Source organism: Falco peregrinus, chromosome 2 (genome assembly GCF_023634155.1).
Source record: "Falco peregrinus isolate bFalPer1 chromosome 2, bFalPer1.pri, whole genome shotgun sequence".
NCBI lineage: Eukaryota > Metazoa > Chordata > Aves > Falconiformes > Falconidae > Falco > Falco peregrinus.
In genome coordinates, this window is record NC_073722.1 from 20,842,071 (window position 1) to 20,855,017 (window position 12,947).

The following is a 12,947-nucleotide window of genomic DNA, read 5'->3' on the forward strand; positions in this document are numbered from 1 at the left end:
TACATTTTAGAAAATTTGTCAAAAGCAATCAATGTCAGTAATTCCTGATATGTATCATGAGAGATAGGTATTTAGTGTAAGTCTTTCAGTCTTCAGCAGAATGTTTCTTAAAAGGAATTGAAGAAATTGACATTTGTGATTAAATATAACTATACTTGAAATATTAGGGGTGAAATTTCAGCTCTGTTAGGAGTAAGATACTATCTTGAGTTGCATTTCTGCCACGCAAAGAGATTTCTCATTTTCCCAGAAGGATGCAATAGCTTATTTCGCAATGTGGATTGTCTTTATCTTGTGAGCATCTTAAGATCTGGAGGAGAAAGAGCACCAAAGCTGATTTGTGTCTGTAGTCCTGGGTAGCGTGGTTTTAACCTGGACGTGTGGTTACATCTGGAGCAAGAGAAGGACAAATCCCGCTTTCCTCCTTCCTTCTTTCCCTTTGCCTTCACCCAGCTTCTTCAACACCCAACAAGATCGAAATTGCTGATCAGTTGTCATTTCACTTTGTTTGCAACTTTTGGTCACCCCTGAAGTGGTCAGGCAGCTGGAGCAGATGATTGTTATAGATCCCCTTCCAACTGCAATACTCTGTTTTGTTCTGTTTGTTCCTATTAGCTGGCTCAACAGATAAACTGGATTTTCTAAATTTTGGTGGAATAGCTTGTTAATAGTACAGAGATGCCTGTGGTACTGCTACTGTTGTTACTTTTTCCTTTGGAATTCAGGGGTTTCTGTCAGTAGTTTGCAGTCTCAGTAAATACCACGTTCTTTAAATAAGAACAGAAAACTGGATTAAAACTGGCAGTTACTTCATGTCTTAGTGACAGGAGGAAATGCTCATCACAAGTTTTGATACTCCTGCATTTTAGTGTAGGTTACACTTGGCTCATCTATAAAAATATAGTGAAGGCTAGTGTGCCTGAACTGAAGAAATAATTTTTCTGTTAAATTATGCTTCCTTTTTATTTTATCCAATTCAGTATTTGTACTTTCGATACTGGTTGCATAATGCTTGTATCCAATTGGAAAGTCTCTGGGAGAGGTACTTCTAGGTTTGTTCATCAAGATTTTTAGATTCCTATGTAGAAATTACTGTAACAATGTGTCAGCAAACATCTCTGGGTGCTAGACTAAGTTATTTACTGCCATAAATTTCCCAGTTCGTTTTGGGATTTACTTCCATCAGGTTTTGAGTCTCTAAATGAATTATCTCTGAGGAACTTGCAGAAAGTTTACTTTCTGAGATACCACAATGTATGAAAATTGGGCTTGTTTATGTTTGCAGTAATAAATATGTCAATATGGTGTCTTTGAGACAGGCTGCAGAATGTGCTGGAAAATTGTTTATCTTCCATTCTTCATTGCCAACTGCAGAGGCACCAGGAAAGCTGAGAAACAGAGATGACAAAAAACTACTCAATACAGATAAAGAAAAGGTATTTTCTACTATCGAGTTAACCAGAGACTGCGATTACACTGAATTTCTCTAATAGGGCCCCTATCTTTTTTCATTTATTTTCTTTTACAAAGATGTGTTGTTTAATTATATAATAGTCCCATTCTGACTGTGCCCCAGTGATGTATTGATCCTGGCCCTGCAGGAACCCCACAGCCCAGCTACAGTAGAGCAGCCATTCCTATCAATCAGTGAAGGAAACCACCCAGCAGCAAGTGATTCCGCCCACCCAGAGCCTTTGCTGCTGCCTGTTCAGCGACTTAGTTCTCTGAGAACGTACCGAGTTGGTTCGCTGCATGCGGGTGTTACGGGCAGGGGCAACATGGTTTTAATCACATCCATGCCCTCGCTTAAAAATTCCACTGCAAACTTCTGTTCTTCAAGTGGGCGTTTGGGTTGCGGTTGGCTACCAATGGTATCTAACATTACGATGGTTGTATTTTGTAATTCTCTGCAGACACTCTTCCAGCCCCAGGTGAATTCTTACGAGGCCTTAGCCAGGGACTGTGTGGCTAATGGCTGTTGTGTGAACTTGTTCCTCTTCCCGAATCAGTATGTGGACGTAGCCTCCATGGGTCTCGTCACAATGTACACTGGAGGAACATTGTACAAGTACAACAATTTCCAGGTACAGGTTTCCTGCCTTTCAGATAGTAACACCTGGGGATTTGTTGTTTTTCTTTTGTTTCAGTGTGTGCTTTGACATTTAACATAAAAGTAGAGTGATGCTAGAAAACTTACTTACAAAATCCAGGGGATAAAATTCAAACTTTGAGATTACAGATCAGGCTCAAATACTTACCTTGAAACAGCAATAAGCTGGTCTGTTTCAACATTAAATTTGCTTACTGAAACTTGCTGGCATCAGAGTTGGGGAAGTCCATTGATCTGGTATATACAGAAAAAAATGTTTATGAAGAAGACCCCCAGAAAAGCTGTAACACTTGTTTAAAATTTCACGAGTGTCTCTCTGGGGAGCAGGGGACTTTCTCATGTCAGGAGCTGACCTGCAAAAGCATTTTTTGTGGAGTCAGCAAGGCTACTCTGGTCCCTAAGGCTATGCCATAAACCCTAGCTAGACAGCAAGGTTAAGGGCAAGGATGGATGTCGCTGGGGATAATTGGATTGTTAACAAAACAACAATCAACATTTTTAAAAAATCTTTTTGAAAGGAAACGAGAGATGTTTGGTGTGAACAGTACAGATTTGCTGGTGGGGTCACGGGGCGGGAGCAGGCTGGGTTTCTGCTGTGCTTCTGCCATCCAGTGGCCAACTGCAACGCCGCTTTTGCTCTGTGTTTCTAGCTCGATGCTGACAGCCCACAGTTCTTAAGTGACCTCAGGAAGGACATCGAAAAAAAGACGGGATTTGATGCAATAATGAGGGTTCGGACAAGTACAGGTAACGGTACCGGCTGGGAATGAAAATATTAATGCGTATGACAATACATAATTTCAAATAACAGTGCTGCACAGATCACTTGTAAGATTAGGCAAACTTTTACCTTCGTTTATGTGCCTCTTGAAAGGTAACTGCATAAACTGATAAAATGCATGAAAATGTCCTTCCTTTATGTATCTCCATAATAATTAATATTCAAATACGGGTAAGGCTTCTAATTGTTACACATACATCTTGGATTGCAAGTGAGTTGTATAACAACGTGTTGCTGCTGGACACTTACATGTTCACATTTACATGTTCCTTCATTTTCATACTTCAAATGACATTGCTGTGTCTACTTTTCACAGACACATAGTGGCCAGGCCAAGAGTCCTGGGTAGGCTTGGAGTCACAGCGCAGACCTGTGACCCAGCAGCTTCTCCTTCTCACCCAACTGTCAAAAACTGCCATCGGCAAGGGCAGTCGGAGGGACCCCCTGAGGCTGCAAATCCCTGAGGGAACACAGTTCCCATTTCAGTTGGCAAAATTGTCTGACCATAAAAAGAAAGTTACAAAATAATGTGAATTTTATTTGCCATTTCTTAACAAAGTTGTTTTGTTTTAATCTGGGTGTAGGCTTCAGGGCTACAGACTTCTTTGGTGCCATTTACATGAACAACACCACAGATGTGGAGATGGCAGCAGTTGACTGTGACAAGGCAGTGACAGTAGAGTTCAAACATGATGACAAATTGAATGAAGACAGTGGAGCCCTAATTCAGGTAAGAAAACACTTACATACATGTAACATCACGAAATTGTGAGCAAGAATTTCTGCAGCCTTAACAGAAAAAATTAGTGTAGGGCTGATGGTGAGCAAGGCACAGCTTGCACAGAGTCTAATGACATAATACTAGTAATAAACAAAGATTTTAATTAACTAGCCAAAGGTTGCATCTCACCTCAGAAGCACAAACAATGCCTCTCACCACAGTCAGTGTGTTCACGCATGTTCTATTCAGGGATACCAAAATGCTTTCTAAATGCACACTGAGTCCTCGTGATTCTTGTCTGTTTCACTAAGTTTATTTGGAGTACAAGATTCGTTACTGCTTATAGGGAAACCGCTACTGCTGTGGCATTCCTTGTGACACCTCTGTTCCAGAGCAGCTCTCTGTTGCGAACATCACTTCTGACCCTAGGACTTCCCAGGACCCACCAGCGATGGGATCTGTGCAGTGACAGTTCTCCCTTGCAAATGGTCACCTGGCTGCCCTGCTCCCTTGGTCCGAGGCACAGGAGTGCTCAGAGCCCCACAGCACTCGCTTCTTCCTGCCTTAGTCCACAGTGCAACGGTTCCCAGAAACGCCACTTGGGCAATAACTGATATTTCTCTGTGTAAATGGCCAGCAGACTTGTGAAACATCTTTTGTCAGGGAGCATCCCACCTGTTGCCAGATAATGGGAGGTGGTTTTTTACTACTCTGGATGTGTAGTCATGACCTTTTTTTTGTTTAATGACAGAAAATGTTATAGCTTGCAAGGTTTTAAACTTTAAGCCACACAATTATCTAAACTTTTTCTGTTCTGCTTGCCTTTTAGTTTGCCAGCTAGTTGGCTCTTCGTTTTAGTATTAAATACATTTCATATGTCAGCAGTTAACCCCTGTAAGAAAACAGCACCGTGAAACAGCCAGTTTGGTATGGCTGAAATGCTGCTGCCTAGAGCCATGGTGCTGCTACATACGCCATGCAGATGTTGCATTTACAGCTCTTTCATATGACAGCTACTTGTGGAAGTATCTAATGCAAGGCAGACCACAGTACCCTGGGTCTGCGTTTGCCCTGCAGGCTTTGGGTCATACATTACACTGAAGTAGCGTTGGAGTTGTAAGGGAATTCTTAAATGACACCCTCAATTTTTAATATGGAAGCCCACGGTAGATGCAGGATACATGGGTTAGCAGAATCTCTCATGTCGCTTCATAAGCAACTTACCCATGTAAAAAGAACCACTCAGCTTTTCACGATGGGGAAGTTTTTCTTGCAGTGTTTTTACCAAGAGCTGATGTGATGGGCAGGGTACTTCTCAGCAAGCTTCTTTAGCTCTCCTATTATGTCTTTTCAGATACTTATTTGAACTGTTCAGACATTACACAATTAATAACTAACCAATTTACATTCAGTGGTCTCTTATTTTCAGATGATGCCATCAGGGTGTAACAAGTGAGAGTAATAACCCTTTCCATCAGTCATAATATTTTTTATAATTTTAATATTAGTGACTTTTATAATGTGTAATATACTTCCGTTAAAAATACAGGTCTGTTGGTCCTACAGAGGACAGCAGCATTTCAAGGCAAAGCCATCTTCAGAAGTAATTATGTGCCTTTTACGCACAAAGTAGGTGGCTCTTGCATGACAGAAGCTTTTTATTTTGAAATAAATGTTAATTTGTTCCTCTGTTGCAGTGTGCTGTCCTTTACACATCAGTAAGCGGACAAAGAAGACTTCGCGTACACAATATAGGTTTAAATTGTAGCTCCCAGTTAGCTGATGTCTACAAGACTTGTGAGACAGATGCGCTTATCAACTTCTTTGCTAAGTCAGGTAAAGCTATAACAGACTGATTTAGTTTCCTTTTTTACTTTGGGGGGGTGGAAGAAAGGGAACTGAAGTGATTACCTAGGGGGGAATTTGCCTGCTCCCAGCCCAAGCAACTTTTAAGTATTATACGATTGAAAAGACAAATGTATTAGATATTGTTGCCATACTGCCATGCAAGTAGTGCTTGTGAGGTTAGTCAGGAACGTGTAATGCACAGATGGTATAGGCACAGTATAGAATGGACATCCTAGCATAGTGTTGGAGGTTTGGGGGGTGGGCATTGGGAAAGGTGAATCACCATCCTCCAAGATGCTGTCTGTAAAACAAGGCTAAAATTAAAGAGCCACAGCCATCAGGTTAGTAAAACCAGAAGCTAGCAGAATATAGATAGTTCAAGAGTATGTGTCCATCTTTAGCACGCTCTTTTATTCTTCTGTGCTTGTAGCTTTTAAAGCTATCCTAAGCCAGCCACTGAAGACGGTCAGAGAGATCCTGGTGAGCCAGACAGCTCACATGCTGGCATGCTACAGGAAGAACTGTGCCAGCCCGTCAGCAGTAAGCCAGGTAAAACACATCTGAACTCAGCCCTCCCCCTGCCACAGCTGAGCGATCACCCCTGCAATATCAGCAGTGCCAGAAAGGGAAATTTCAGGACAGACTTCCCCTTTTCTTTCAAATATAATGAATGACAGGTGGGATTCAATGGTGGCAATTACAACACACGGAGGATGAACAAATGGCAGCGCCACTGAGGCCACTGATGATCGTATTCACACAGAGGAGCTGAGGCAGCCTCTTCCTTCCTGCTGGAATTACAGGCTGACTCACAAAGCTTTCCTGTTTTCTTCTTACATTGTTAAAGATTTCAGTATTCTAATTTTTGACGAATAAGACGTTGGTGTTAAAAAATGAAAATAACATTATCTTAGCAAACAATCTGAATTTGTAGGTAGGTGTCTCAGGTGTGCTGGAATGACAAATACCTGAGGTCTAGATGGGGCCAAACTCCAGGGGGGGGGCGCGGGTGGCAAAGTGGCTAGAAATCCATGGTGCTTAAGGTAACAGTCTGTTAACTCCTTTATTTACTAAGGGTAGGTAGAAGCTCTGGAGCCTGATTACTTACATTGCACGCTAATGGAAGATTCTGTCAAGGCATTGCTATTATTTTCAGCCTGTTCTTCTATATATTCAGAACATTTGGGGAGGTCTGACTGAACCAACAGTTAAAGTGTTTTCAGATCCTTTCAGCAACTCTCTAACAAGTCTTTTTCTGTTTCAAACAATTACCCAAAGATGGCTGAACTAAATCCAAATCCTCTAAGCATTTGAATTTTAACTTCTAAAGGCGATGGGGATTCCTGAGTTGCCAGGAAATTAGATTTGGGACACTGTAATAATTAGAGGGCAGGAATGGTTGGCTTTGACACTTCTGAACAACAGCTGGCAGGTTTGTAGATTAATGCTGAAGTTAATAGGAAGGGCAAAGGACTGACAATGTTGGAAGCATCTGATTTAGATTATTTTTTTAATCTCTTCTGAACTGTATTTGGTAATTCTTTCTTCTTTTTGAATGTAATGTATAGATTAGAATTATTGGCACATCCTAATTATATGACTTAAAATTCAGTGCTCTAGGAAAAGCAACAGTTGTTTCCTTTTACATTATCCCTCTCTACGTACTGACAGTTCAGCTTGGAGAAGACTAAGGCTTTCGCATACCATGCACTGCTTCCAGTAATCAAAAACTGGAATTTATTCACATCCAGACCTGTCCTGTCTGATTTGAAATGGCACATACAAAGTCGTTCTCTAGGCTTTTTTCCTCTTTAATCAAAGAAAACAAGCAGCGGTTTATTTAAATGTTTGAAAGTCCAGGTCTTGTTCCCAAGCACATGGGCTCTATTAACTAACAAGCTTCCTCTGCCTCTCAGCTCATCCTTCCGGATGCAATGAAGGTGCTGCCAGTGTACATGAACTGTCTGCTGAAGAGCTGTGTGCTAGTTGGCAGGCCAGAAATTGCAACCGACGAGAGAGCTTACCATCGGCAGCTGGTCATGGCTATGGGGGTGGCTGACACACAGTTGTTCTTCTATCCGCAGCTCCTGCCCATTGTGAGTATGTTGTCTGCACAGCTGCTCATTTTCAGGGGAGCCGTTTGCACTGTGCTGTGGTTTTATAATTGCGCAGATGCAGAAAAGATTCTGTCTCCTGGGCAAGTGTTACACTACCGTGCTGGATTATGTTTTTACTGTGGTGTAATTACTAGTTGAACTACATTGAGGAGGGAGGGTGGAACCTCTAGCGTAATGGAAAAGTAACGCTGTCAGTCATCAGCATCCTCAAAGAATCTCACTGTACTTTTAGCAAGGTTTTTGTCCAGGTTAACGAAAGATGCCAGCTTCAGTAAAGATCAATACAGTGTGCAAGTGTCTCCCCACTGATGTCAGGTGTCCCTTTGCGCACACTGTGGTAACTGGAAAAGAGGTGGTTTGATTTCCAATTCCTCTAATCGGGAAAGGAACCACTAAGATGTACTAAACCTTTCAATAGTTACTTTTCAGTATCTACTAAGAGCTTTAGTCATCTTGAAGTTACCAAGTCCACAACGCCTGTGCATTTCTGCCCCACAGCACAGCCTGGACCTGAAAAGTGACACTGTCCCAGCTGCTGTCCGCTGCTCTGAGGAACGTCTGTCAGAAGGAGGGGCCTTCCTTCTGGCCAACGGTCTGAGTCTGTTCCTGTGGCTGGGAGTCAGCGCGCCCCCCGAGCTCATCCAAGGGCTATTCAACGTGCCATCCTTTGCACACATCAGCGCGGAGGCTGTGAGTAGACAGAGACTAGTCCCTTTTTCAGAACTGATGATTTAGTAAGGCCAGGCTGCTAATCTGAGAAACTACTAAGGTAGATTTTCATCATTGAACTAAAAGCAGAAACAGATGACCAGCAGAAGGTGCTAAGACATCAGAAGTGTCTTAATATACATAAAAGTTTAGTAAAGTGTTCAGAATGTAAAAGCTTACAGGAGAGAAGCTTTCACAACATTTTTAAACCTTCTTAAATTTTCACTGTTGCAGATACTGAAAGTCCTAATGAATGTGTATTGCTGAAATTGGAATAAAGCACTTTGCAATAGTTGACATTTCTTATGGTAATGAATTTTCATATAGTTATTATTGTATATTGAAAAATGGTTTAGACAAATGAGAGACATTTTTGTGAAGGAGATGGCATCTCCCAGTTTAGAATGAAATCCACAGTAACTTGCATATCAGCAGCTAGCCTTGACTAAATTCCTAAGAAAGAGATGTGACTGGAATACAACCACCTGCCATGCTTTCCTCCCAACAGACATCGCTGCCTGACCTGGATAGTCCATTTTCTAAGAAACTGAAGTCAATACTGGAGCATATCCAGAGCCAGAAGCCCTACACTATGAAGGTAAATTCTCTCTGCCTCAACTCATTCTCCAGAAGAGCACTGCCGGTTTTGACAGAACTCATCAGTAACCATAAAAGTTTTTCCACACCAGGAATTTTCCTGTACCTCAGCAGTGAGTTCCAGCATGCACTGTAGGCACAAGCATCTCAAATGTGCCCATTCTTAATCAAAAGAAACTGTTCAGAGGTAGTAGAGTCTCGAGGTTACCATTTTAAATCTGGAAACCTCAATTCACACTAGTGTCTCTCTCCTGTGTTCATAAATACTGGAACAGAGAGATTGATTAGTTTGGGTTCCCGGCCTGCCCCCAGCAGCATACGGTAATAGACAGAGGAAGAGGGTACTGCCATGTGGTATAACTATATCCTAAAAATACACATCTCTTATCTTTTCAGCTGGTTATAGTGAAACAGCGGGAGCAGCCAGAGATGCTTTTCCGACAGTTCCTAGTAGAAGACAAGAGTATTTATGGAGGGCCTTCTTACGTGGATTTCTTATGCTGTGTTCACAAGGAGATCTGCCAGCTGCTCAGTTAAGGAAACTCAATTATAATTCATCTTTCCTTATTTTCTAAGAGGGACAGTCACTGGTGCCTGAAGGCTGGCCCACAGCTCCACTGCAGCCAGAGGAATATTCTGCTGTGCTTTAGTGAACCTTTGCTGTGCTCTTTTTGTACAGTTTCACCTCACACATCCTCTCTCTGAGTATTTAGCTTACTTATTGAGCTGTAGGATAGGAAGTTCTGCACTCAGGTATTAATCTTCTGGGAGTCCTGACTCTTTCTCTTAGTGCATTGCCAGATTTCAAACTGTCAACACTTCAAAGCATATGGTATGCATTTATCAATTTAGAAAACTCTTTAATTACTCCTTTTGCTAGTCGTAAGTTGTACAAGAGCCAGGAAACATGCTAAAAACTTACACAGAAGTGGAAAAAAATTAAAAAACACTGCTTTTTCTAAGTGAAGGCATACAGTTGAATCAGATTTGTAGTAACCATGTGGTTCAACGTTGAGTACTTCTTCACAGAAAGCTAATCTCTAAAAAGTAATCCTTTTTCCTGGAAGGGACAAGTATTACTTTCTACAGAAACGGAGCTCTGGGTCACCTTCCACACGCGGCATTATCCAGGACACAGAGACACCTTCATTTATAACTGGACTTGAGGAAACTTAACAGCAACGGACCACAGGAAGAACAGTAATCAACCAATCCGTTTGGCCAATAATGCTGCACTGTTACGGTACACGTCTCGAGTGTTAAGGGCAGCAATTAATTTAGCATACTATTTAATTGCATTTTAGAAATCAAACATTGTATTTAGTACATTTGCTAACTGGAATATTCCCAATACAACTTTGATAACATCTGTCCCTCAGAATTTCAGTGGCAGGTCAACGGTAAGGACAGTTGACATATTAACCAAAGGTGGTTTGTGGTGCTATAAAAAGCAAGCCTCTTGTTTAATACCAGTTCTATTACAGTGACCTCCTCTCGCACGACTGATTTATTCAACAGTCACCACTTTGAGAAATAAGCCTCTGCTAATCTCAATATTTAAGGTAGAATTTAGAAGCCAAAGTCTTTGGAAGAGCTGTTTACCTCAGATACTTCATCAGTTTGTATCTTTAGGACCAGTGCCTCTGCACATGAGGTTTGAACTTTTCCAAACCTGAAAAGCTCATTACAAACATCCGTGTTTCAGAGAAAGCAAAACACCCTCAAAAGTAAGGGTAAGAGTTGGGACTCATTTTTAAAAAAAAAAAAAGTGCCTTTAGACATGATAGTGTTGCTACTTAGTCATTGTAATATCCAAGATGATAAGCAGTCAGGATGCATATTTTTTAGTTTGACAGCTTATCGAAACAGTTTTATCTGTGTGCATTGACTGAAAGCTCTTGAAATAAGTGGCTATATCACAAAAGGATCCTCGGACTGAATTCAGCTGCCGAGACAAGCACTTTTTAGCTGAACACTACCCTGTAAAAGTTATTTGTTGCCATTCCAAAGCAGTGTACTTTGTAAAGTGACACCAGCAACTCTATGTGTAAAGAAATAAGCAATTATTAAATATAATCATCGTGTATGTTTATTCTTGAAACTATGTTATCTTCATTTTTTTAAATGCTCTTTCTCTACCAAAAGCTCTCGAGCACCTCTTAAAACTGTAGCATCTGAACTAGTACCCCATGTCAGGACAGAGGCTGCTTTAGGACAGCTAGCAACGAAAACTGGCCTCAGGGTTCCTGCCCTCCAGCCCTGCTGAACCAAGTCCGTGTCAACCGCAGCGCATGGGAGTGTCCCCTCAGAGGCAGGAAACTGGGGAGCTGCTCCCCTAGACAGCTCCCGCCGCAGCCATGCTTGCCCAGAACCCATTTCCTTACCTTATTCCATGGAGTTTGCCAATGGCCCGAAGCTTGTGTCTGCACCAGAGCTGCAGGCATCTTCTCCTTGGCCAGCGCAGGCCACGCAAGCACCACTGACCAGCTGCTTTTGGGCAACCCCCTTCACACCCAGACGGCTGGAGCGAAGCCTAGATGCCACTGCGCACTGGCAAAGCCAAGGGAACACCGGGATTTCAGGCACAGTGGTGCTACATAGAACCAAGCTGCAGTAAGACAAAGCTATTTACATGTGCACAGCTAATTCGTCAGTGCTCCAGCCTTTCACATGCAGTTAATTTTACCTACATGAGGACATCACCATGGCTAAGCCAGCACAGAGATACAGACATGTCGATACAGCAGCTCCTGCAGCAGTCGTGGAAGTTACCACACATACTGCAGGTGCAAGTCTTGTCTCCGGCATAAATGGCAGGACTGTAATATTCAACTCTTGATTTATAGTATAGGTCTTTTTTCTTTTTTTCCTTTGCAATTGCTGCAATAGTTGTAATCACTTCAAGTTTCACCGCAGAACTTACCTGCTTGCTTTAACACCCACAAGAACGACCATAACCTGACAAGGATTAGCGAGCTTTCCTCCACGTTGGTAAGTTGACCTTCATCCCATTACACTGGGCAACTGCCATGAGAACAATACAGTTGCCGCTGACTTTACTGATTCTAGAAGGAGAAATTGTTTTTTCTACTGTACACACAAGCTGTGGGTTGGTCTGTCACTTTTAGTTACTCAATGTATCCTTAAAACAAGGATCATTCAAGAAATAAGGCTTGAAGTCTTCATTAGTTCTTTTCTAAAGTGCATTCTGGATATTCCTTTTCCCTCCAAGTTTTTAAAACAAATATTTGAGTATCTAAAATTCATCACTTAATGCCATTTAATTCCCATTGTCAAATCACAACTCGTCTTTTAATTTTCAGACCAGTTCCCACTCCATGGAGCGAGATAACTCCAGTACCTTGTCAGTGCCATTATCAAATCCTTCACTTAATTCATACAGGGTCTAAGATATTCAAAGCACTAAAAGCCTCTCCCAGAACAGTGAGACAAGAGCTAGACATCCCGTCAAGACTGGTGGCTTCATGCCTTTCATAAAATTGGAGAAGAAGAAACTTACTTTTTTTATCTCCAAGTCAGTCTTCATTGTGGTAAATAAAAGTATTCATCAGTTCACTGATCATGAGCTTTAGCTTCCTATTAAAGCATTGCAACTGAGAAATTAACTGACAAACTGGTAATGAAATTAAAAGCTTTTCATCTCTAGACGCCACTTTAGCTATGGTCCAAATCAACAATGTTTAAAAAATGTCCTCATGTTTTTACTGTATAACTAATACAAAAATACTACGGGATTTTCCAAGTATCACCTCCACAGCCCCGAGTATGTGACACACAGCCTTTGGGTACACGCACCCAGGCACTCCTGTCTTACCTTGACAGGCAACCTACCACTGGTGAACCACCACCTTCAGATTATGGCCGGCCGGTATCTCATCACAGGGGCTGTGTGGAAAGCTCTATCTCCTTGTCTGTTAACCTCAGTTAAAAAAGTACAGTCAGTTGCTTGTTAACAACGTGTACATTACAGTTCCCTGGAGAAGTTGGCCCAGCCAGGTAGATCCAATCCAGCACCCTCTGGTGCAGTATCCTTTTTTCCTTACG

The 12,947-nt window shown here is 41.8% G+C and overlaps 1 protein-coding gene across 4 annotated transcripts in view; it reads left to right on the forward strand.

The window, feature by feature from the left end:
* Nucleotides 1-10,983, forward strand: part of SEC24D (SEC24 homolog D, COPII coat complex component) — a 58,271-nt gene extending 47,288 nt beyond the window's left edge. For all 4 annotated transcript variants that reach the window (XM_027794840.2, XM_055797985.1, XM_055797986.1 and 1 more), the window contains exons 14-23: nt 1,320-1,436; nt 1,914-2,084; nt 2,761-2,857; nt 3,476-3,621; nt 5,310-5,448; nt 5,891-6,009; nt 7,377-7,556; nt 8,076-8,267; nt 8,794-8,883; nt 9,279-10,983. In XM_027794840.2, coding sequence (XP_027650641.2) covers nt 1,320-1,436; nt 1,914-2,084; nt 2,761-2,857; nt 3,476-3,621; nt 5,310-5,448; nt 5,891-6,009; nt 7,377-7,556; nt 8,076-8,267; nt 8,794-8,883; nt 9,279-9,419 — 1,392 coding nt within the window. In that variant the 3' untranslated portion in view covers nt 9,420-10,983. The remainder of the gene's footprint in view (nt 1-1,319; nt 1,437-1,913; nt 2,085-2,760; nt 2,858-3,475; nt 3,622-5,309; nt 5,449-5,890; nt 6,010-7,376; nt 7,557-8,075; nt 8,268-8,793; nt 8,884-9,278) is intronic.
* Nucleotides 10,984-12,947: the final 1,964 nt, after the last annotated feature.